At 37.8% G+C, this 25,449-nt stretch overlaps 2 protein-coding genes across 7 annotated transcripts in view; one reads left to right on the top strand and one right to left on the bottom strand.

Annotated features, from left to right (window-relative positions):
• The window catches only part of Zscan30 (zinc finger and SCAN domain containing 30), a 29,940-nt gene extending 18,290 nt beyond the window's left edge, over window positions 1–11,650 (bottom strand). The window contains exon 1 of one of the 2 annotated variants that reach the window (XM_013075997.3): window positions 11,549–11,650. The gene's annotated coding sequence lies outside the window, so the exon portion shown is untranslated. Of the gene's footprint in view, window positions 1–11,501 lie in introns of both variants that reach the window. The other variant, XM_087193362.1, reaches the window with a different exon arrangement.
• A 48-nt stretch (window positions 11,651–11,698) lies between these two features.
• Window positions 11,699–24,756, top strand: LOC147830120 (uncharacterized). 5 transcript variants are annotated; one of them, XM_021236674.2, is made up of 3 exons: window positions 11,699–11,812; window positions 12,442–12,624; window positions 22,195–24,756. In XM_021236674.2, exons 2-3 carry the CDS (start codon window positions 12,576–12,578, stop codon window positions 24,132–24,134), a joined length of 1,989 nt encoding a protein of 662 aa, XP_021092333.1. In that variant the 5' UTR covers window positions 11,699–11,812; window positions 12,442–12,575; the 3' UTR covers window positions 24,135–24,756. The 5 variants fall into 5 exon arrangements, with proteins under 5 accessions (XP_021092333.1, XP_021092332.1, XP_021092334.1 ...); XM_021236673.2 differs by having other exon boundaries at window positions 11,704–11,812; window positions 12,402–12,624; XM_021236675.2 differs by having other exon boundaries at window positions 11,721–11,812; window positions 12,421–12,624.
• Window positions 24,757–25,449: the final 693 nt, after the last annotated feature.

The following is a 25,449-nucleotide window of genomic DNA, read 5'->3' as shown; positions in this document are numbered from 1 at the left end:
ATGATTAATTCTCCACTTCCAGACAGCCCATTTTATTTTATTCTCATACTACTTCAATGTGGACTTTGTCACACACTATGTAAAACTTTTTCCCCTCTTATAAATGACTTCTCTTTTGCTAAATGCAGTCTTTTAATTGCCCTGAATCTGTGACATCCACGTCACATTCCTCTGCGTAGCTTCTAATCTCTCTCTCGGGTCACTATTCCCTTTGTGTAGCCCTTTCTTGTCTACCATTCTGGTAGACATGTGGAAAGGGATTTTGTTCCTGAATCCCATAACCTGCCCTCACTCAGCTGTATAGGATATAGCAAATGCTCAGTGGGAAGGACAATGCCTGGGCAAAAAACATACATGCCAGAGGTGAGCTCTAGTAAAAGCTGGAATAGAGAACTCAACCTAGGTCTGAGGCTAAAATGAGCCCCTATCAGTATCATCCTTAAAGTCTAGATTTCTTTTAAATGACCAAGGTGATTTAGGGTTTCTCTATTGGATTCAAACTTCTTCTAGCCTTTCTCTAATGCCTGGCTCTAAGAACACATTTTTAAGGTATTTGATACAATGGCACTCCACTGATGTCACCAACAATCTATATTAGTTTTTCTTTTTCTTGGTACGGGGATTGAACTTGGGACCTTGTACTTGTGAGGCAGGCGGCAGCACCACTGAGCTACATCCCTGGCCACAGTTTTTCTTTTTCTTTTTTCTTTTTTTTGTATTAGTTTTCTGTGCTGCATTACCAAAATTTAGTTGCTTAACACAATATGCATCTCCTTTGCCATGTAAGGAAATAAAGGGAGGGGTACCCCATCATCTTGGCCATATTCTGTTGATCAGACGCCAGTCACAGGTTCTGCTTATACTCAAGAGGAAGAGATTACACAAAAGTGTGACTAACCAGAGGTGACTATAAGGTGTCTCCCAAACACACTTCTATCATATCCCTGTTGCTTTCCATCTTCAGTGTTACCACTCCAACCCAAGCCACCACTACCACATGATCAGACTAAGGTTAAAGGTGTTACCTTCCCACTAAAAACTTTTTAATGGTTCTTCATTGGTCTTGTGAGCAAATCCAACATGTTTAAAATAGCCTACCTCTCTGACAACTGCCTATCTCTCTAATCACATTTCTACCCAGAAATGTTCATTTAAGATGTTCTGGCATCCTTATATGGTATATTGTCTTGGGATATACAAATTTCTTTCTCTTTTAAAATTTTATTTACATTTATTTATTTTGCAGTGCTGGAGTTAAATCAAGGGGTTTGTGCATGCTAAGCAAGTGTTGGATCAGTGTGCTACATCCTCGGCTGTACAAATTTCTTCAGTGTCAAAAAAAAGGGTTAAATCAAAATACTAATTTTGGAGGACATCTCCTTTATGAAAACCCAAGGTTTTCTATTTTTTACTGCCTTATACATATTTCTGTTAAAGGTGAAGTACCCTAGGTAGGCCTGGGGATTTAGCTCAGTGGCGCCACGCCTGCCTCCCAAGTGCAAGGTCCCAAATTCAAGTTTGATCCCTGGTTAAAAAAAAAAAAAGATGAAGTGCTCTAGTATAAAAGGAGGGGGGCATCTTGGTTCATGTTGTGATATTTTGAATGAAGAACAGATGAATAGTATGGGTTAGTAAATCTGCATTTATAAGTAAGTAATGCACATACACTTGGCTTAATTTTCACAGACTGAACATATTGTTACTAGTATGTGGATGAAGAAATAGAACATTATCACTCCTCAGAAGTTACCCTTGAGCCAGCTTCAAGTCCTTACCCTCCAACTAGCCACCAAAGGTAACAATTTCACAGGAACTTCAATCATTAGGTATTGGCTAGTTTTTTGTACTTCATATAAATGGAATTCAATATATACTCGTTGAGGCTGAGATTATTTGTGAAATTCAGCTATATTATTATATGTACAATTTCAACATAAGAATTTTCAGGAGAAACACAATCATTTATTCTATAGCAGTGACGGTGAACCTTTTAGAGCTTTCAATGATACAAACAGCCTGCTGTGGCACATGTGCCATAGGTTTGCAACCACTGCTTTATAGCAAATATGTTCCTCATTTCTGTCTGGGATCTCATTGGAAGTATCTTTACTGTTCATTATTTCTAGCAGCTTTCTGTTCAGGATGATATCTATGTATTCTCTAAAATGATAGAAGCTTTCTCTAGTGTCCTCTTCACATCCATATGAACCCTAGCCAGAACTACTTTTTTTTAATTTTTCCCAATACCAAGGCTTGAACCCAGAGCCTTCACACTGAGCTACATCCTTAGCCTTTTTCCTTTTTTAATTTTTTTATTTGGATACAAGGTCTTGCTAAGTCACTAAGTTGCCGAAGCTGGGCTCAAACTTGCGATCTTCTTGGCTCAGCCTCCCAGAGTGCTGAGAGTCTAGGCATCCCAGGCTCAGATTACCTTTAATATACCTACTTCTATCAGCAGTCTCTTCAAGGCAACCAATGCTTTGTCTGTTAAAAGCCTCAAAACATTCTGGATTCTACCTATTACCTGGTTTCAAGGATACATCTTCATTTTTATTTGTTATAGGAACTCTCCACCTTTAATACCACAAACAAGAGTGCTTTGATACAACAGGAATTTACTTTTTCTCAGTTCTGGAGGTTAGAAATCTGGAATCAAGATGCCAGCAGGGTCATGTTCCCTCTAAAGGCTCAAAGGAAAGATCTGTTCCATGCTCCCTCCTGGTAGTTGCCAGTAATCCTTGGCATTTGACTTAAAGATTTATCATTCCAACTTCTGCCTCCATCTCCACATGCCATTCTCTGTGTCTCCTTTCTGTCTAAATTTGTCTCTCTTAGAAGGACAACAGCACGGAACTAGGCCCCACCTTAATTCATATTAACTTATATCTGCAAAAACCCGATTTCCAAATAAAGTCACATTCACATGCACAAAGGTTAGGATGTGAACATATCTTTTGGAGGACACAATGTGCTAAGTATAAACTAAGATTTGTTTAAACCACTTGGTTTTCAATTACTTGGAGTTGAAGATTTTTCAAACTGATACCAATGACCTCACTGAAGGGAAAAGAAATTATCTGATCTGAATTAAATTCTAAAGGTCTTGGGGAATTCTGGAGTTTCTTGATATAAATCTACTCACCTCTATCAAAGTAAACTTTGGGTGCTTTGATTATATCGGCCATTATTCTACTTTCAGAATCTGAGTTTACAGCACTGCTTATGATTTTTAGAAGGTCAAAATTAACTGGACACAATGTTAATATGTCAAAGATGTCTTATTGTCCATAGTTAAAATGTCATTCAAAACAGCATCAGCCTACTTATTGATATTTATTTGAGCAAAGGAAAGTTAATTTTTCTGTAGATTTACAATTTCAATGTACTCCCCACCCTCTTCCCCGGTACCAGGGATCAAACTGAGGACCTTGGCAGGCGTGGGTAACTGAGCTAAATCCCTGGCCCTCAATTTATTTTTTATCCAAAACTGCAGATTGATTTTTAGGCTGAAATTCATTATTTGTGAAGAATCTGATGCTGTTAAGTATGATGGTACACACCTGTAATCCCAGCCATTCGGGGAGGCTGAAGCAGGAGGATTACAAATTGGGGACCAGCCTGGGCAACTCAGTTAAGGCCCTGTCTCAAAATTTAAAAAACTTTTTAAAAGGGGGGTAAGATTTGAGGCATAGTGCAGTGGTGGGCTTTGGGATGGGCTCAATCCGCAGAGAAAAGGAAGGAAGAAAGGAAGGGAGAGAAAGAAGCAAGAGGTGGTCTATAAGGTCTGAGTGTTTAACTGAATCTGAAAAGAACCCCCTGGTGGGCAATAGTATAGTTTCAGCTTCTTTTGAGAGCGCCTTGAAAATTTCTCTATCTTTCTCTCTCATGCTCTTATCATCTTTCATAACATATACTAATAATAACTAATTTTATGTCTCAGTATATAAGTTATATGATATTCAAGTAGGAGTGTTATTAGTTAGAAAAATGAACATCACTCAAGGACAAAAAGGGGGTTTTTGTATCTTCTTCCAGGGAAAGGATTAGTATGTTAATGGTTGTATGACAGATAACTGTGCCATTTTGGTGGAAGCATTTCTTGTTATAATTTGGAGATTAATGATCTAAAGAAACATGTTTTGCATTAAATTGACAAGGGATAGACTTTATAATGTGTCAACTTGGCTAGGATGAACTACTTTTCCTAGAATTGCTGTCTTTTGTGTTTCTGGTTTGGGTGGAACAGAAAAAAGACTTTTTTTTGAGATTTATAAAGTAGAAGGGAAATGGCAGTGACATTGTAGCTCCAATATGTTGTTGATGACTGCTTACTTACTATTGACATAAAACAGTAACTTGACCTGCAACTGCTGTACCTTCCTATACATCCTCAAGTGTCTGTGATTCATGGACCAGATGTGTGTTTAGCTCCATGGTGAGTAACTCCAGCTTTTGTAGGATATCCTCAGCACCAGGGTCAAGGACAACAGAATAGGTTGTTTCAGTCCATTTTCATGAGGTTCAACTTGCACTGTGACTTTCAGCCTGACCTTGATTTCCCCACATTCTTCCCATCTTCCTTCCTTCCTGACTGCCTTGTCAATATCAAACTTAACTCCAGCATCAGATTCAGACACAGAGCACTTAAGACTACCTGGCCAATTCCTATAATCATGTAAGCCTATTTTCCATAACAAGTATTTATGTATACACACAATTTACTACAAGTTACGCTTCTCAGGTTGAATATGGCTGATAAAGGGATAAAGAAGGACATTTCATGATGAAAGTGGTTAATCAAGAGGTGAAACAGTCCTAAGTACTTATGAAAATAAAAACAGAGCTTCAAAATACATGAAATAAAAAACTGACAACTGCAATGAGAAATAGATAAATCTACAATTATAGTCAGAGAATTCAGTACTCTTTCCTCAATAGTTAATAGAAAAAAGACTGGAAATCAGCAAGACCCACTAGGTTTGAATAATACTGTCTACCAACTAATTGACAATAATCAAATGTTCTACCCAAAAGAACAGAAAATATATCCTTTGCAAATGCACATGGAGCATTTTTTTTTTTTGGTACAAGGGATCGAACTCGGGTCCTTGCGCTTGCACAGCAGGCGGCGAAACCACTGAGCTAAATCCCTGGCCCCTATGGAGCATTTTTAAAGAGATATATTCTAGGACATTAACAAGTCTCAATAGATTTAAAAGAATTCAGCTGATACAAAAGATGTTCTTTGACCATAATGCAATTAAATTAGAAATTAGTATTAGAAAAAATCTGGACAACCCTCAAATAGTTAGAAAATAAACACTTCTAAATCCATGGGTCAAAGGAGAAAATTAAAGAGAAATTGTAAAGTATTTTGAATTTGAAAATAATTATAAAACATAAAATGTATGGGATGTTGCTAAGGCAGTAGGGGATAATTTATAATACTAAATGTCTATACTAGAAAATAAGAACTATCTCAAATCAGTGAACTTGCCTTCCACTTTAAGTAAGTAGGGGGAAAAAAGAGCAAATTAAACTTAAAGTAAGAAAATAAAAGGAAATATTAAAGATACTATGAAAAACAGAAAAATCAATTTTTTTTCTGGTACCAGGGATTGAACTCGGGACCTTGCGCTTATGAGGCAGGCAGCAGAACCACTGAGCTAAATCCCTGGCCCCGAAAAATCAATTTTTAAAAAATCAATAAAACCAAAAGCTGCTTCTTTGAGAAAAAAATAATAAACTTCACTGGTCTATCCACAGAAAAAGGGGAGAAGACACAAATAGCAAGAATGAGAGAGGTGACATTGCTGCAGATTAACATACAAAAAGGACAGGGAATATTATGAACAATTTTATTCCAATATATTTGACAACTTATATAAAACTGACTAATTCTTTGAATAATCCAAAATATAAAGCTTACTACAGAAAGTGAATTTGTAGTTAAGAACTTTCTCACATTCCAAACTCCAAGCCTACACGGCTTCACTGTGAATTCAGCCAAATAGTTAAGGAAAAAACAACACCAGTTCTGGGAAAAACTCTTCCAGGAAATTGAGGAGGACAGATTACTTTTTTAATCATTCTTTGAGACCAGTCTGACCCTGAAACCAAACTAAACACCTTACAAGAAAACCGCCAGCCAATATTCCTCATGAACATAAATTTTTATTAGCCAATCAAATCCACTAATATATAAAATGGATAATATATCACAAACAAGCAGGATTTATCACAGGAATGCAAGTTTAATTTAACATTCAAAATTCAATGTACGTTGCCAGGCACATGCCTGTAATCCCAGCACCTGGAAGACTGAGGCAGGAAGATCTCCCCAAGTTCAAGGCCAGCCTGAGCTACATAGTGAGTTCAAGGCCAGCCTGAACTACAAAGTGAGATGCTGTCTCAAAAAAAAAAACAAAGTCAATGTATGTAAATGTAGGAATTTAGTTGGTCCTGTGTGACTGTTAAAAGTGAAAGGTCAACTTGAATGGATTAAGAAATTCCTAGTAGATTTGGAAAGCACACTTCTGGGTATGTCTGGGTGTCAAGGTGGCATGATTTTGGCTATTTTGGCTTTCTGTGTGGCTCTGTTCTCCTGCTGTGCTTCCAAGCTATGAACTGAACATCTCTGCTTCACTACACCCCTCCCCCATGGTATTTCTGCCTTGAGCCAGCCAACCCTGTACAGAATTCCCTGAAACCATGAGCCAAATTAAACCTCTCCTCCATTTAAGTTGAGGGTATCAGGTATTGTGTCCCATTGATGGGAAAGGTGATTAACATAACCTGATTACAGCCACCTTGGGTCCCAGCTGCCACAGTTGCCGCTGGGTAACCCTGATCTATTTTCCCTGCATAATTTCCCAGTAAACTATAAACGAAACCATCAGAATGGTATGTGGAGCTTTATGACCAGACCATGGTGCCATCAGCACCAGAAATGTGCCTGATGTCTTGGAGTTGGAGTTTGAGATAAACTAGGTATATTCTGGACTTGAACAAAGTCACTTTTGTCCTATTATATAAGCCCCCTCCTTCAGATCCAAATCACAGATATTCGCCTGTCTTGCTGCCACTCAAGCCATGGTTTTATATGGAAGTTCACCAATAAATTTCATTCTGTGCAGTCCTGGATCTGTCTCGATTCAGTCTCAGCACACCTGTGGCCACTTTTCATCCACTGGGACCAGATCTTTCCATAATAGTAAATTACCATCTTAACAAGGTAAGATGTAGAGGGAGAGGCACATGGTAAAGGGGCAACAGTTCATGGCAGTGGAAGACAGCAAAAGCAACAAGAGAGTTTAGGAGCATGTTTTTGGGCCGGGGATTTAGCTCAGTGGTTCTGGCGTCTGCCTTGCAAGCTGAGGACCAGAGTTTGATCCCCGGTACCAAAAAAAAAAAAAGAGCATTTTCTGCCCCTGTTATCTTATTCACACTACTTAGGGCAGGTAGCACTCATGCCCTTAATCCTAGTGCTCTCAGGCCTAGCCCCACCATGAAATCAATCATGCGCTCTAAAATAAACCCACCTCATTCACATGAGGCTTTGAGGGACATCTAAACACAAGTCATAACACATCCCATAGAGTAGGGCCAATATAATTTGCTTCAGGAACAGAAAAGTAAAAACAAAAAAAATGCAAGCTTTCTGACTGTGTATGGGAAAACTCATAAGCACAGCACTCCAAGGTAACTTTTACTGAGGACAATGCATAGAATGTAGGCATCCGAGTAGAAGGAAGGACCTGTTCCCCATTAATCTTGTTCCCCATTACTCATTAGTTAAACATGTACTGACATCTACTAGCAGTCACTATTCCGTAAATGACACATGACCCTCTTCCCCTGTGCTTGCTGGCTAAAACAAGTGGGCTCACTGGAGACATTGTTGAGAATGTCCACTAGAGGCATCTCTCCCTCTGGACCTTGCATCCTAAATTATTGTTTCTGTCTCTTATCCTTCGTCATACCCTCGTCCAGGCAACTGGGGGTCTGATCAGCCCCCAATAGAATCTATCATATACTCCCGATATAAACTTTTAACAAAGTAGAAAAATACTTTGCAGGGCCAGGGATTTAGCTCAGTGGCACCAAACCTGCCTTGCTAAAGCACAAGGTCCTAAGTTCGATCTCCAGTACCAAAAGAAAAGAAAAATACTCTGCACAATATAATAAATGGCATATACCAAAGAAATATACCTAAGATCATATTTAATGATTGTGTTAGCTTTCCCTGTGACAAAATACCTGAAAAACAAAGAAGGGATAATTTATTTTGGCTCACAGTTTCAGAGGTTTCAATTCATGGTCATTTGGCTACATTGTTTCTGGCTGTAGTGAGGCAGAACATCATGGCGGAAGGGCAAGTAGGGAGGAAAGCTGCTTATCTCGTGGCAGCTGGACAGCAAAGAGAGAAAGAACCAGAAAGGCAGTGTCCAGGAACAAGACATAGTCCCCTGGTCATGCCTTTATGACCCCTGCCTTCAACTGGGCCCGGCTGAAAAACCAAGCCCTCAGGACATGACCTTTGGCAGATATTTCATATCCAAACCATAACAATAATGAAAGATTGCTTTACCCTTAAGATCAGAAAAAAGACAAGGATTTCTGCTTTCATGATTTCTACTGAACATTGTACTGGAGTTCCAGCCAGGGCAATGAGACAGTAAAAAGGCATTCATATCAGAAAGGAAGAAGTAAAACTCATCATATGTGGGAAATGTGATTACATATGTAGAAGGTCCACATAATCTATCAAAAAAGCTACATGAACAAAACAGTGAGTTTAGGAAGGCTGCAGTATATAAACAAAATCAATAAAATTAATTGTATGTCTACATATCAACACCAAACAACTAGGAATTAAAATAAGGAGAAAAACCATTAATAATAGAATCAAACATTGAAATACTAAGGAATAAAACTGGGCCAGGGATTTAGCTTAGTAGAGCCAGCACCTGCCTTGCAAGTGCAAGGTCCTGAGTTCGATCCCCGGTACCAAAAAAAGGACTAAACCTGTCAAAAGTTATAAAAGATCTGCAAAATATTGAAAAGGGCTATCAAATGAGAGAAATCAAGGAAGATCTAAATAAATGGAGAGTTATACTATCTTCATGGATCAGAAAGTTCCATGTTGCTTTACATTGTTCCTTCCCAAGTTGACCTATAGATCCAATTCAATCCCAATCAAAATCCCGGCAAGCTTTTCTGTAGAAACTGGCAAGCTGATTTGAAAATTCATATGAAAATGCATTGGAGTTAGAATAGCCAAAGTAAAAAACTCCAGTGTTGATTGGCGTTCACACTACCTGGTTTCTAGCCTTATTATAAAGCTACTGTAATCAATCAAAAGTGTTTCGTGGGACTGAGGGTGTAGCTCAGTGCACTTGAACTTTCACTTGCACTTGCCTAGCATGTGGAAGGATCCGGGTTTGATCCCCAGCACTACAAAACAAGTGTGGATTCAGCCTCAAAACAGACAGACAGAATGAAGAGAAAAAGTAGTGAGGCCAGAAATAGGCATATACATATATGGATAACTGATTTTTGGCCAAGGTTCAAAGGATATTCAGAAAAGTAATGGTGCTGAGCAATTGAATATTAACATACATTAAAAAAAAAAACTTTGCTGCAAACCTTAGAATATGCTTTTAAAAATTAACTCAAGAGAGACTACAGACCAGAAGAAAAAAAATAGAAGAAAATCTTGGTTACTTAGATTAGGGCAAAGATTTCTCATATATGACAAGAAAAAATATCATCCATAGAAGAACCAAATGATAACTATATTTCATCAAAATTTAAAGCTTCTGTGCTCCAAAAAAAGTTTAGAGAAAGAAAAGCAAAGCTATAACATATTTGCAACCATGGTTGCAAATATATATATAATATATATATGGTTGCAAATATATATATATATATATATATATATATATATGACTTGGTGCAGAATGGGCGAAAGATTTGTAGACAATTCACCAAGGAAGATATACAGATGAAACAATGTTAAATAACATTAGTGATCGGGGAAATGCAAATTAAAACCACAGTGAGACGCAGAATGGTAAGAATAAAGAGGAACTGGGACTGTCATATGCTGCTGATGAGAATGCAAAATGGCACAGCCACTCTAAAACTGTGGCTATGTATTAAACATCAGACACATGTCCACCAAGAAGGGGGAAAGGCTTATGTCCATATAAAAACTTAAACATGGGCCAGGGATTTAGCTCAGTGGTTCCGCCGCCTGCCTCGCCAATGGAAGGTCCCGAGTTTGATCCCGGGTATCAAAAAAAAAAAACTTAAACATGAATGTCATAGCAGCTTTATTTGTAATGGTAAAAAACTAGTAATTACTCAGGTGTCCATCAACTGATGAGTGGATAAACAAATGGTGATACATACACACAATGGAATATCATACACAAAATGGATACATACACAAACAAGAAAAGAATGAACTATTGACACAGCAATAGGACAATCCTCAGAGAAAGACATCTAGCAAAAACAAAAAGGGGTGCATTCTGTATGAGTCCACTTAAATGAATCTCTAGAAAATGAAACTAATTTATACTAATGGCACATCAGCAGTGGTGGAAGGGAGGAGGAATTCCAAGGGGCAGAAAGGAACTTTGGGGGTTGATAGACGTGTTCATTATTTTGATTGTGGTGATGGTTTCACAGCTGCATACATATGACAAATATTAAATTATAGATTAAATACTTACTGTTTATACTGTCAGTTATACTTAAATAAACTATTTTTTAAAGTATCTATACTCCCTACTTGGAGGACTGAAGTTTCTACCTCTCTTTCCTCTTACAAGTATCTTAAGAGTCTCAGTCATAAAACCTTAAAGAGACAAGAAGCCCTCTTTTCCTCTATCTCAGCCATCACCCGGGCCACCCACCATTTTCTCACTCCTTGCCCACCTTTTCCCCCCACACCTCGAACCAAGTGTCATGTCTTACTGGTCTCAATGCTTCTCCCAAGTTCTCCTCATTTTCCAAGATATTTCCATGGACGCAGAAACATCCTTTACTACCCTGATCCATTTCGGGTCCTTCTTCCCATCTCAATCTTTTAGCCACAATGAGGATTGTACTGGCAAGCAAACTTTTAGAAACAGATCTCCTGCCCTTTCTCAATCGCAAATTGCTCCAGCTTCCCAGCAATTCAGGGATAAATTACTCAGCATCACTTATTTCTAGGGCAGCGGTTCTTCAAGTGTGGTCTCAGAACAAGCAGTATCAGGCCACCTGGGAGGCCATCCCTGACCTACTGAGTCACAAACTCTGGGGTTTGGGGTACAAGGCCTCTAAGTGACTGAAGCAAGCCACTGTTCTGGGGCTAAAAAAAAAAAAAGGACAGGAAGAAAATTAAAACGAAAGCTCAAATGAGAATCTGATTATGGGATGGGGGAGGGGGGAGTGAAGGAATGGAAGGAGAGGGAGAGATTGACTCATCGTCTAATCAGAAAACCTACCCAGCCCCAGGAAGCTTTCCCGAAAGATAATGGAGTCCGACATTCACCTCAAGAACCGGCAGACAAGGCACCAAGGAATGTGTCGCTGGCCAAGCGGGTCCCTAGCTAGGGCTCTGCTGGGTGGTAACTGCCCTGCGAGTGTTCACGGGTTAATTCTAGGCACACCCTCACCCCACCCCCACCCCACCGCTCCGCGCGTGCGCGGCCCTGCGCCATAGAGTTGAGCTATCCTCCCAGGTTCCTAGAGCGGACGGGTTGATGGCTGGCTCATCCAGAGGGGGGCTTGACAGCGACCGGCGGGGCACTTCGAGGTACGCAGGAGAGTACTTCACCGAAAGCCCAAGTATTCCGGGCGGTGCCTCCTAACAGGCGGTTTGTTGAGTCCAGGACCGCTCCCTGGCATGGAGACCTAGTCGGTTCTTGGCCTAATGTTCTTTTGGTACCCGGTCAGCCCTCGCTGGGCCTTGGGTTCAACTGAATGAACGCCAGAAATTTGGGGGAGCTGGTGTAATCTTGAAACGCGGATGAATCCGCGCGAATCGGCTGACCGAATCGGGAAAGAGCTCTCTGAATTTGTGAGTGTTAGAAGAAGCTAAGGAAGGAAAGACATTAGTATGAACGTTCAGTAGAGGCAGTTTTGAAAAAGCAGGGGATAACATCTTAACCATTAAGATAAATTATAAAAATCTCTCTGTTATCTTCCCAGTTATACCCTGTTTTGGTAACATTAACTCCCACTTTTGCTTGAGTATCTCTCAACTGGGAATGGGGAATGTGTGTCCAAGAGAAGTAATGCCACATTCCTGGACGATGGGGGAGGAAGCTGAAAAAGCCTAAGATAAAATTACTTGGAAATTAAATAAGGTTTCGTTTTCTCCTTCACTTCTTTTGTATTTAAAGGCTGTTTCTGTTGTCCTAGTCTCAGAAGGTATATTTCTAGTCTGCAGATTGATTCTCTTCTGAGTCCATTGGTGCCCAGTTGCTTCCAGGCCTCAGACCCTTGTGTAGACAAGAAAATCCCAGAAAGGAAATGGTAATTCTTCAGTTGCTCCCTGAGGTGTCCAGTTGCAACCTATGGAGAACCAATTCAATTCTGAATCTCAAGAACATCACTTTCTGTCAGGTGAGTAGACCCCATGCCAGTGTCTGCACATGATATCAATATTCCTTCTTGCCTACACCCACACTCCTTTAGACAGTGCCATCTCTTTAGTGCTTCAAGCATAGTCGTGTGGTTTTATTTCTAATTCTAGCAATCAAATTCTTATTCAGGTCCCTCTTTTTTAAAGGCCCAAGAGTCATCCATTTTTCCTTTTATAATGACCCTAATATTACCAATCTGTGAGTGTTTGGTATGTCGCTTCATAATCTTTTTAAGCCCTCTTTCTCATCTGCAGGGGCATTGTTAAAAGTTTTGGAATCTAATGACCTGGATTCCAATTCTAGCTTTATCGTCTACTACCTTCAGTAATTTACAGTTCTGTTCTTTCACTTTATAAGTGTATCATAATTCAGACCTTGAAGGTTATTTTGAGAATAATGTCTGTTACTCCAAAATAAAAAAGCTTCAAACTTAATGACCTAAAACATCAGACAGTTTTCATCTGTGTTATTTCTTATGGGTTTGTAGGTCATCAACTGGAGCAGGGTTCAGATGGGCAGCATTTTTCTCCGGGTGTTGTCTGTATTCACTTAGGCAGTCATCCAGTGGCTTTACTTGGACTGGGGTCTAAATCTCAATCACATGTGTGACCATTGATGCTTGCTGTGGCTTGAGTCATCATCAATGGGCTAGCCCAGACTTTTTCACGAGACAGCTAATATCCAAAATCAGAGAGGACAAGCCCTTTGATACATGAGCACTTTGCATACCTGGGTTTGTGTTACATCTGTGTATGTCTCATTGACCAGTGCAAGTCATGTGGCAAGTTTCAGAGTTCCTGTGAAAGGAAACTAACTGCACAAGGAGATTGATACTAGGAGATACAGTTCATTGGGGCTTGTTATTACTATAAAAAATACTAAATGAGTGCTGGGGATTTAGCTCAGTGGTTTTGCCGCCTACTGTGGAAGTGCAGGGACCCAAGTTTGATCCCCAGTACCAAAAAAAAAAAAAGAGAGAGACTAAATGAGGCACTCTGTATAAAGTTATGAGTATAGATCTGGCTCATAGTAAACTTATTTATTTATTTATTGTGATACTGGGGATTGAACCAGGGCTTCACGCGTGCTAGACAGTCACTCTCCAACTGAGTTACATCCCCTATCCATTTTATTTTGCAGTAGGATCTTCTAAGTTATTCAGGCTGTCCTCAAACTGATCTTCCTAACCCAGCCTCCTGGGTAGCTAGGATTACAGATGTGCGCTACCAATCTTGCCTTCTAGCAAACTCTTTAGCCACTATTATAGTAGTAAAATGATTTTGATCCTTATTTTGTTCAGATGTTTCACAGGGTTTCATTTCCACATCATATGCTACTTCTTTTTGGTTGTGGTCCTGCCATTTCTGTCGTCTTGCCTATGAAATTCTCTTATCCCTGCTATGCAAGCGCAAGGACCCGAGTTCAATCCCCGGTACCAAAAAAAAAAAAAAGAAATTCTCTTACCATTGCCTGTTTCTTTCAATATAGATCTACAGCTTTTTAGTCTTAGAGCAGCTTTATTATATTATCATTATTTAGTTTGTTTCCTGTATTATAATTCGCCCTTTGTTAAGATCTATTCTAGCCAGGCATGGTGGTACATGCCTGTGATCCCAGCACTCAGGAGGCTGAGGCAGGAGGATCGCCATGAGTTCAAGGGCAGCCTGGGCTACATAGTGAGACTGCCTCAAAAAAAAAAAAATCTATTCCAAGTCATCTAGCTCTCCTTCTTCCTGAGAATCAGTGTAGATTTGCAGCTCATCCTTGCAATTTAACATAAATTGATATACTTATTCCATGTGTTTAGGTCTCCTAGAATGTGTATGAAATAACATTTTTATTATAGAGTAATACAATTATGCTGTGGTCCATTTGTATAATATTGAAAACACAAAATTTAACCTCTAACTCTACCACCTAGAAATAATTACTGGTAATATTAATGTATCCTTCCAGTCATTTAATTAATAAAATCATATCTTATGAGCTATTACTAGCCATATAATATTGGTTATTGAGGTTTTACTTTGTGCCGCTATATGTACGGGATTTCAACATATGCCAAGTTTTGTTTCTATGAGGGTTCCTGAAACTAATCCCCTGCAGATATTGAGGAATGACTCTACTCCTAATTTCTGGGCTAGCAAGAAAGGAGCAAAGATGAAGGGTGACCTGCTCATCTGTTTGCTTGGTATTTAGCACTTACAGTCCCACTTCCCAATAACCCCTTCAGTTTTAGGCAGGCCAGGACAGATGATCACACTATTTTCTTCCCTTATTGTGCAGATCTAATTATAAGCCAGAGGTCATGGAACCCCAGATTACACAGCCATCAGCATCAACCCCATGGGCACAGAGCAGATGGAAAATAGATCTGGAGGGGTGAAAAAAATATCCACGACAGTCCATCCCTTCTATTCTCTAATATCTACTTTTGTCCTCTGTTTTTTTATTTAGGTTGTTGTGCTCCCAACACAGAAAACCAAACAAAGTTCCTTAAGCTACCATTTTCTTGCAAGTTGACCAATAATTAAATTATATTCCCTCCTGAAACCCTCCAGGGCCCCTAACTGTAGCAGAAACAGAGTGAGCCTGAGATAGACAGATTAATACAAGGGTAGTAAAATGAAATCAGGGCAGAGAGAAAGGGACCAGATCATATAGAACTTTATAAGCTGTCACAAGAATTTGGAATTTCATTCCCAGTGTAATGGGAAGCCATTGGAGCTCTTCATACAAGATATTGACATGTAAAGATCACTCTGCCTGGAATGTGAAGAATAAGAGAAAGATAAATTAGGAAGAAGAACACAAGTGTTTCAAGAAAAGAATAATAGCTATTCAAATAAATCTGGAATAAGCTTGAGAATTGACCATTGAGTTTGTCAAGGTAGAGCATATTAATGATTTTATAAGCCAAATTTCATTGGAATTATTGAAACAAAAGCCTAATTACAATGGATTAAAAAGAGAATTGACTCAGGCTGGGAATGTATCTCAATGGTAGAATTCTTCCCAAGCATGCAGGAGCATGCAGGAGGCCTTGGGTTCAATCCTAGCAACACACACACACACACACACACACACACACACACACACACACTAATAGAATTAATGTTGATTTGAATATGCAAAACCAAGAAGTATTTTCTTAATATCAGACATTTAGTAAAGTTCTGAAGAAAAGCCAAAAAAGGATAAACACACAATTCAGCAAAGAAATTATATGGATAGGAAATAAAAAGTTGGGGGAAATAGGAACAGGCACAGAACAATCCCAAAGTGTTTGAATTTTCTGGTAATTTTTTTTTTCTTTCCTAAGCTAAAGGAAAATTCAATTTAATTTGTTGTATTTTATCACTATTCATATATGTATGTGTATATATATATGTAACTATATATATATATAACTATATACATTTTAACTATGTATCAAAAATGTACATGGAAAATATAGTGTAAATTTTTTCCAAAAACATTATTGAAAAGGGAAACAAAAATGAAGCAATAGAAGTATGGAATGAATATAAGCTCAAGATTTTTTGTGTCATTCAAGTTTTAATGCATTCTTACTGATTTTTTTTATTAAATCTGCTTTAAAGAGGTATAGTTTACACAAATAAAATGTACCCTTTTTAATTATGTTCAGATGAGTTTTGACGTATTTATACATTATATCCACTACTGCCACAATCCATAGAACCATTATATTTTCACCCCCTCCATTCAGAAAAATTATCTTGTACCCCATCCCTGTCCCTTACAACCCCTAGGTAACCACTAATAAGCTTTCTGTCACTATGGACTTTATTTCTTCTCTAAAGTTTCATGAAAATGGAACCATGCTTTTTTATGCCAGCCTTCTTTAGTTGAACATAATGTTTTGATATTCATATTTTTGCTTTGTCTGTAATTCTTCTTTTGTTGAATAGTATTTTATTGCTTGGACATATCTCAATTTGCCTAATGATGCATCAGCTAGACATTTGAGTTGTTTACATTTTTGGCTGTTTTATTAATAAAGCTGCTTTGAATATTTGTATAGAAGCCATTATGTAAAGTATGTTTTCATTTGTCTTGGTTAAATACCGAGAAGTAGAATTCCTGGATTGTATGGCAAGATTATGTCTATCTTCATGAAAAGTTACCATATTTTTCTAAAGTAGCTATGCTATTTTGTGTTTCCATCAGCAATGTATGAGAGTTCCAGGTGCTCCAACCCTTGCCAACATTTAACCATTAACTGTTAGTTGTATTGTCATTCTTTTTAATTTTGCCATTCTAATGATATTTGCCAGCAGTTCTATATGGTTTAATTTGCATTTCCCCGGTAGCTAGTAGTGTTGAACATTTTCTTACGTGGTTATTGATGATCCATATAATTTCTTTTGTGAACTCTCCATTCTAATCCTTTGCTTTTATTGAGTTGTGATCTTATTTTTAAGTTGTAAAAGTTCTTTTCGTATGTTGGAAACAAATTCATTGTCGGATATGTGTTTTGTGAATATTTTCTTGTAGTCTGTGCCTTCACTTTTTTGTTTTTTGTTTTGTGTTAGTAATGCCTTCTGAAGAGGTTTATAATTTTGATGAATTTTTTGATTAATGCTTTTGGTGTCATATCTAAAATCCCCGCCTTCTCCCAAGTCATGCAGATGGCCATTTATACTTTCTTCTAGATGTTTTATAGTTTTAGTTTTAGTTTAGTTTTTAGTTTTAGTTTTATAGTTTAGTTTTTATATTTGGATTTACGTTCTAGTTAATTTTTATGAGTAATGCTAGAAAAAAGTCACAATTCATTTGTATCATTATGATATACAGTTCTAACACTTTTTCTTGAGAAGAGGCCATTGAATTTTCTTAGCATTTTGTTGAAGATCATTTGTACATGTTTTTTGTACAAAACATGTATTTCTGGCCACTGTTGTATGAATGGACATGTCTGTCCTTATGCCAGTGCCACACTGCCTTGATTACTGTGTAAAGTTTGAAATCAAGAATTTAGTTTTTCTTTTTCAAAATTGTTTAGATTTTTCTGCACCTTTCTGCTTAAATTTAGAATCAATGTGTTAATATCTACAAAAACCCTAATTGGGGCTTTGATTGGGGTTGTGTTGAACCTATAAATCAGGTTGAAACAAATTACCATCTTCCTAACCCTAAATAGTGGTATATATTTCCATTTATTAGATCTTTAGTTTCTCTCAGCAGTTTTTGTAATTCTCATTATACTGATTTTGTACATATTTTTTTCAGTTTGTAAGTATTTCATTTTAGGGTGCAATTTAAAAAACGTTTTAAATTTTTTATTTTAATTGTTCATTGCTTATATATAGAAATAAAATTAGCTTTTGTATATTGCTTTATTAAACTCATTGGAAGTATTAATAGCTTTTTAGAGATAGCTTAGGAATTTGTTGTGTGTGTCCTCTAAGTAAGTACAGTGTACAGTTTAACTTTTTCTTTCATATATAGTATTTTTCATTTCTTCTTACATTGGCTAGGATTAGAACAAGTGGTACAGTGTTGAATAGCAGTGCTAAGAGTGTCTTTGCCTTGTTCCCTTGTGGAAAACATGTAATATTTAACCATTAACTATGTTAGCTGAAAGTTTGTTGTTTTGTTTTTGTTTTGCTTTTTATTGGAGTCACTTTATATATAACATAATTGCTGTGTTTAAATTTAAATGTACCAGCTTCTTGCTTCATTTTCTTTTAATTTTCTCCCTTTGTGTCTTTATTTTACATTATCAGGCTTCTTGTTTTTCTAATTTTTTTCCTATTTGTTGATTTATAGTGGTTTTGGTTTTTTTTTCCGGTACCAGGGATTGAACTCGGGTCCTTGCGCTTGCGCAGCAGGCCGTGAAACCACTGAGCTAAATCCCCGGCCCTATGCTGATTTTTATTGTTGTTGTTTGGGGTTTGTTTGGTTTTGTTTGTTTGCAGTAAGGGGGATTGAACCCAGGGTCAAGCCTTCCCACTGAGCTACACCCCCAGCACTTTTAATTTTTTATTTTGAAACAGTCTTGCTAAATTCTCCAGGCTGGACTGGAATTTTTCATCCTCATTCCTCTGCCTCCCAGAATGTCGGGGGATTACAGGTATGAGGCACCCACCTAACCCACTGTTCATTCTTTTATTGTAATTTTAATGGTTATCTTATCACAACCTTTCTCAGGTGTGGTTCTGTGAGTGAATTAAGTGAGTCCCACTGCTCTAAGGCATCTATTGTCTTGTATGTTATGGATTAATGCCTCTGTTAATAAATCTACTATGGGGCTGGGGATTTAGCTCAGTGGTTTCGCCGCCTGCTGTGGAAGCACAGGAACCCGAGTTCGATCCCCAGTACCAAAAAAATAAATAAATAAATAAATCTGTGTAATTAACTGTTCCATCCTTAGAAGAATTATAAAAATAGTCATTCAAATAACTTTTGCTTGTTTTTTGAAGGACAATTCAATTTTTGAAAATTTTTTCATTTATTTTGTGCTGGGGATTAAACCCAGGTCTGCGCATGGTAAGCACATGCTCAACACTGAGTAATAACCCAGCATTATTTCTGTTTGTTTTTATTTTTTATTAATTTCTTATTTTATTCTTTTGTGAAACTATGGTTGGTAAAGGCTGCTTTAGAAATTATAAAACATGTACTGAATTTATTACAGTTTATGTGGTTTTTTTGGTACCGGGGATCAAATCCTCCGCTTTCAAGGCAGGCACCGGAACCACTGAGCTAAATCCCCAGCCCTATTACAGTTTATTTTTTTTACAGTTTATTTAATTTACTACTTTTAGGACAATGTAAAAAAACTTTGCAGACTTTAAAACTAGCAATAGATGGGGTGGGGATTTGCCTCAGTGGTGCCGCCACCTGCCTCGCAAGCACAAGGTCCCGAGTTCGATCCCCAGTACCAAAAAAACCCAAAAAACAATAGATTAGCAGTAGATTTTAGTTCTGTTTATTTCCATCATCTTGTACTGGTTTTGCCATATATGTTAATTTCATATAATATATAATATTATACAATATATATACAAGCTATTAAAGTAATGCTTTAATCAGTCAGTACACATTTTGATTTACCCTCTACTTTTACTTTTTCATTGCTCTTCATTCTTTCATTACCTTGCTTACATTTAGGATTATTTTTTTCTTTTTTGAAGAATTCTTTCCTTTTTCTTTTTTGGTACTGGGGATGGAACTCAGGACCTTGCACTTTTGAGACAGGCGGTGGCACCAGTGAGCTAAATCCCAGGCTGAAGAATTCTTAGATCTTTTAGTGCAAGTCTGTCGGTAAAAGTTTTTCTTTGCTTTTATCTAATTTTTCTTTTTTCTTTTTTTTTTTTTTTATTGTGCTAGAGATAGAACCCAGGGCTTCATGCATAACTAGGCAAAATGCCTTAGCACCACACTCAGCTGAAAATATCTTTAACTTTTCTTTAAAGCATCTTATTATGAAATTCTAGGTTGGCACTAATTGTCTTTCATCACTTGAAAGGTGACATTCTATTGCCTTCTGGTTTCTGTCATTTCTATTAAAGTTAGGTGTTTGTTTGTTTGTTTTTGGTACCGGGGATCAAACTCGGGACCTTACACTTGCAAGGCAGGTGGTGGAACCACTGAACTAAATCCCCAGCAGTTTCTATTAAAGTTAGGGCTAAGAGTTAGTTCTCCACGAGCTCTTGTGTTTCTGTGTATCTTACAAACAGAGACATTGACTGCCGTCATTTTGGATTATTTTTTCAGAATGATGTATGACAAGCAGCCTTTGAGTACAGTGATAGTGTCTCTCTCTGAAGTAGAGGACAGTTGTCTTTAACACCTTTTATAAAAGATTTGGGTGTCACGGTTCTTGTAGGCCCAGGGTTCTCCTGTAATACAACTTACTACATGTATCACATGTGGGAATTGAAGTTCGGGAGCTGAGTCAAAGACTCCTATTGCCATAATAAACTATCTTTTGTTGCTCATCCAGGAGTCATATGTCTTTGCAGAGGCCATGAGACTTGTAGGCTAACTTGTTATCTTTCAGGAAGTATAAAATCCCAGATATTTTCATTTTTAGCCGTTTTAGTGACAAAGATGGGATGCTAACAGAGACATGGCTTTCTGGAAGAGAAAGGATAAGAGCCTTATAGGCCCTAAAAGGATTTGAGGGAAGTTAAGAAGAATCAGTACCAAACATGTTGACCAAGTTACGTATACGGCCAACTGAACAATAAATGTTTTTCCACTTTATTGCTTATTAATGAGTATGCATGGGGGGATGGTATAGGCCAAATCTAAGGAGCATGTTCAAACACAGTGGTTTAAATGATGCCGAACTGTAGCAACTCTCTTGTTTCTAACTTCCTATTTATCAGTTTAGTGTTTAGCCTCAAGTTTATCCCATTGTAACAACTAGTGATTAAGATTCATACTAGGCTGGGCAAGGTGGCACATACGTGTAATCACAGCACTCAGAGAGGCTGAGGCAAGAGGGTTGCAAGTTCACCCCCAGCCTGAGCAACACAGTGCTTTAGGGAGACCCTGTCTCAAGAAATAAGCACAAAGGTCCTCAATCCCCAGTACCACAAAAAAAAAAAATCATTCTAGGTAGACAAGTTACAGAGACTCATAAAAGAAGGGAGATTTTGGGGCTGGGGATTTAGCTCAGTGGTTCCGCCACCTGCCTCGCAAGCACAAGGACCCGAGTTTGATCCCCAGTACCCCAAAAAAAAAAAAAAGGGAGATTTGTGATCATTAGAGACAGAAACCAGGTAAATTATTATAACTTCAGCTGGCTTGCTGGGGAGATGGGGAGCAGGGTGACTGATGCTTAGGAAAAATGGGAACAGCTGTCTTACTACTCAGCCCCTCCTGTAGTCTTCCGCTTTCAGACCCTTTTCAAGATGACAGTAAAAAGTCACAGAGTTCTTTTCACTGCACTGGATCTACTGTGCAGTGAAGAAACTTTGGCACCCTAGAAGGGAAGGAGACTTTTCAGACAAAACTCCTGTCGGGAGTTTATAAAAATGGATAGAAAAGATGCAGTTGAATGGAAGGGTTTTGATTGCGCTTTGATTTTTTTTTTCATCAATATTTTTAGCCCAAATAGCTGGACAAAGCGAAATAAGGCCTAACCAACTTCTTTTCCTTTTTCTAGGCTATTTTTACACTTCTTACCCTATATATGTTAATAAATTGCTTATGTATTGGCTCTAACTTAGTCACACTTTCCTAATCATAGTATCTTCTGAGATTTTCTGTGACAATCATATAGAATGTATATTGCAAGTCACTTCTATTAATTAATGAGTGCTTTTTTTGTTTGTTTGGTACCGGAGATCGAACTTGGGTCCTTGAGCTTGCGCAGCAAGTCACTTCTATTAATGATTAATGTGATCTATTGTTTGTTGATTCTTTGCAATTATCCTCTCAGAAGGTAACTTTCAGTGTGTGGAGCATTACCATATCGTCATGATATTTATAGGTAAATACTCTGATTTGTCTCACCTAAAACTTTCTTATAGTGTAAAAATGCATTCCATTTGGATTTTGTTTATTGTTCCAGATGGAGAACCAGCATCAGAAGAAGAAATTACAGCAAAAATTGAATCATTGACTGAAGAATTTGGCAGCTCTGGAGAGGATGTTCTCCAGGATTCTGAAGGCAGAGAATTCTATAAATTTGGAGATAAATCAAATGAAAAGGATGAGAACTTCTCTAAAAAAAGACAACATAACTGTAGTGAATGTGACCAAAACTTTGTTTGTAGTACAGGCCTTATTCAGCACCAGAGAGCCCACCAGGAGAAACCCTATGAATGTGATAAATGTGGAAAGGCCTTTAGAATGAGCTCAGCCCTGGTTCTGCATCAGAGAATTCATACTGGGGAAAAACCCTATCCCTGTAATTGGTGTGTTAAAAGTTTTAGTCGGAGCTCAGACCTTATTAAACATCAAAGAGTCCACACTGGTGAAAAACCTTATAAGTGTGATGAATGTGGGAAAGCCTTCAGTCAGAGCTCAGATCTTATTATACACCAGAGGATCCATACAGGAGAAAAGCCCTATCAATGCAGTCATTGTAGTAAAAGTTTTAGCCAGCGCTCAGACCTGGTTAAGCATCAGAGAATCCACACTGGAGAGAAGCCTTATACATGTAATCAGTGTAACAAACATTTTAGTCAGAGTTCTGATGTTATAAAACATCAACGAATTCACACTGGGGAGAAACCATATAAGTGTGATGTGTGTGGGAAAGCCTTTAGTCAGAGCTCGGATCTTATTTTACATCAGAGAATCCACACTGGAGAGAAGCCATATCCATGTAATCAGTGCAGCAAAAGTTTTAGTCAGAACTCAGACCTTATTAAACATCGAAGGATTCACACGGGAGAGAAACCTTATAAATGTAATGAATGTGGAAAGGCTTTTAATCAGAGCTCTGTCCTTATTCTGCATCAAAGAATTCACACTGGAGAGAAACCCTATACATGTAATCAATGTAGCAAAACCTTCAGTAGGCTGTCAGATCTTATTAATCACCAACGAATTCACACTGGAGAGAAACCTTACCCTTGCAATCAGTGCAATAAAATGTTTAGTCGAAGGTCTGATCTTGTGAAACATCATAGAATTCATACAGGTGAAAAACCGTATGAGTGCGAGGAGTGTGGAAAAACCTTTAGTCAGAGCTCCAACCTTATTCTACACCAGCGAATCCACACTGGAGAAAAACCTTACCCATGTACCAACTGTGCTAAAAGTTTTAGTCGGCGTTCAGATCTCGTAAAGCATCAAAGAACACACACCGGAGAGAAACCATATATGTGTGATCTGTGCAATAAAAGTTTCAGTCAAAGCTCAGACCTCACTAAACATCAGAGAGTGCACTCAGGTGAAAAGCCCTATCATTGTAATAGTTGTGAGAAAGCCTTCAGTCAGAGTTCTGACCTTATTCTGCATCAGAGAATTCACACTGGAGAAAAACCATACCCATGCACACAGTGCAACAGAAGTTTCAGTCAGAACTCAGACCTTACCAAACACCAGAGAATCCACACTGGAGAAAAGCCATATAAATGTAGTGAGTGTGGGAAGGCTTTTAGTCAGTGCTCAGCTCTTATCTTACATCAGAGAATCCACACTGGGGAGAAACCCTATTCATGTGATCAGTGTGGCAAAAACTTTAGTCGGCGCTCTGATCTCAATAATCATCAAAGAATCCATACTGGTGAAAAGCCATATAAATGTGATATTTGTGGGAAAACCTTCAGCACGGACACAGGTTTTACTGAACACCAGAGAATCCACACAAGGGAGAAGTCCTACCAGTGTGTTCAGTGCAGCAAAAATTTTAGCCAACTCTCTGATATTATTAATCATGAGAAACTCCATTCTAGGGAAGACAGTTTAAATGCGATGAATGTGGAAAAACCTTTAGCATATACACCAGCTTTATTCAGTACTGGAGATACCATGCCAGAACAATCCTATGAATGCTATTGATGGACACAAACAGTTTTAATCAGTGTTCAACATTTATGCTACATTATTTTAGAAAGCTTCTAGGGGGAAAATTAGTTCAATTCTTATAGTGAAAATTTAGCTCAGATCTCAGACATTACTAAAATCAAAATTTCCAAGGAGTTCTGGGAGTTGTGGGAAAACCTTCAATGTGAATAAAATTTTTACAGAATGTCAGTAATCAACTATAAAAAGAAGTTCCTATGTGTTAAAATTTAAGGAAAGCTCTAGTCTTTTATTCAGATATAATTCACAAAGGAATTTACCTCTAAAAAATGTTTAATAAGATTAGGACAAAATTTATGTATTTTAAAAATCAGTGTGGAGAGGTATGCATGCCATCAAAACTCAGAAGGAAATGAATTAGCTTTAGAATCTCAGACCTTTAGTGAATCCAGATTTCTATCTGCATATCAGAAGTTATTTTAGAGAATGTAGGAAAAACTTAAATCTCCATATCTTAATCAGTATTTACACTGATTGAATATTTATCCCCTGACTAAACTAGAGTCCTGTCTTATGATGATGCTGGATGTCTATCTATAAATTTCTTATGTGTAAACATGCTGTGCCATTCTGCTATTAAACTTACTAGGTAACTCCATTGCCCCCTTTCTTACTTTTTTTAATGGTCTAGTTTTGTTTTTTTCCTAGTGAGCATGATTTTGTGCAAGTTCCTGTGGTGTACACAGCAAATACTGATTCATTTCACGCTCAGTAATGCAGTTCATAAACTTTATTGCTTTGAAATTACATCTTCACTACCATTTAATTACAGTTTCCAAATATGTGAAACAGAATTTTTAAAAAATTTTCTGATGTGAAGATTTTTCTATCACTGCGTATATTCATCTTTTGAACAAAAATGCTAACTTTGATTTAATGATTTATAATAAATATATCAGTAGCCCCCTTCTCATTGACAGAGGTTCCAAGACTCACAATGGATTCCTAAAGCCTTAGACACTACTGAACTGTATACTATAATGCCTTGTCTTAACTGACCACTTAACATGCACTGAGGCTATAACTTGCAGTTTGAGGCCCATCAGCACAACTGGTGTGATTTCCCCCTCACGATTTTACAGATAGAAGATTCATTCTTAACCACAGATCACAACCTCACTGTGTGATTTTTTTTCCTTAACTCAAAAACTTCCACCTTTTACTTCAAGAAACCATTCTATGGCTTCTCTTTGGCATATCCAAATTGCCAGGAAATCTACTCTTCACATTGGACCATTACTGAGTAAATTAAGAATTACTTGAACAGAAGAAATGCCTTACAGAGCCAGGG

Source organism: Heterocephalus glaber, unplaced genomic scaffold (assembly GCF_053883595.1).
Source record: "Heterocephalus glaber isolate CG9 unplaced genomic scaffold, H.glaber_assembly_v1.0 deba00000331, whole genome shotgun sequence".
NCBI classification, from domain to species: Eukaryota; Metazoa; Chordata; class Mammalia; order Rodentia; family Bathyergidae; genus Heterocephalus; species Heterocephalus glaber.
Note: the sequence above shows the minus strand (reverse complement) of the source record. Positions and strands in the feature narration are given on the sequence as shown.

Bases quoted from the DNA above. Each gene is read 5' to 3' on its own strand.
- LOC147830120 (XM_021236674.2), top strand. From the start codon at position 12,576: ATGGAGAACCAATTCAATTCTGAATCTCAAGAACATCACTTTCTGTCA. The intron at 12,625-22,194 runs GTGAGTAGACCC...TTATTGTTCCAG, and splicing joins AGAACATCACTTTCTGTCAG to ATGGAGAACCAGCATCAGAA.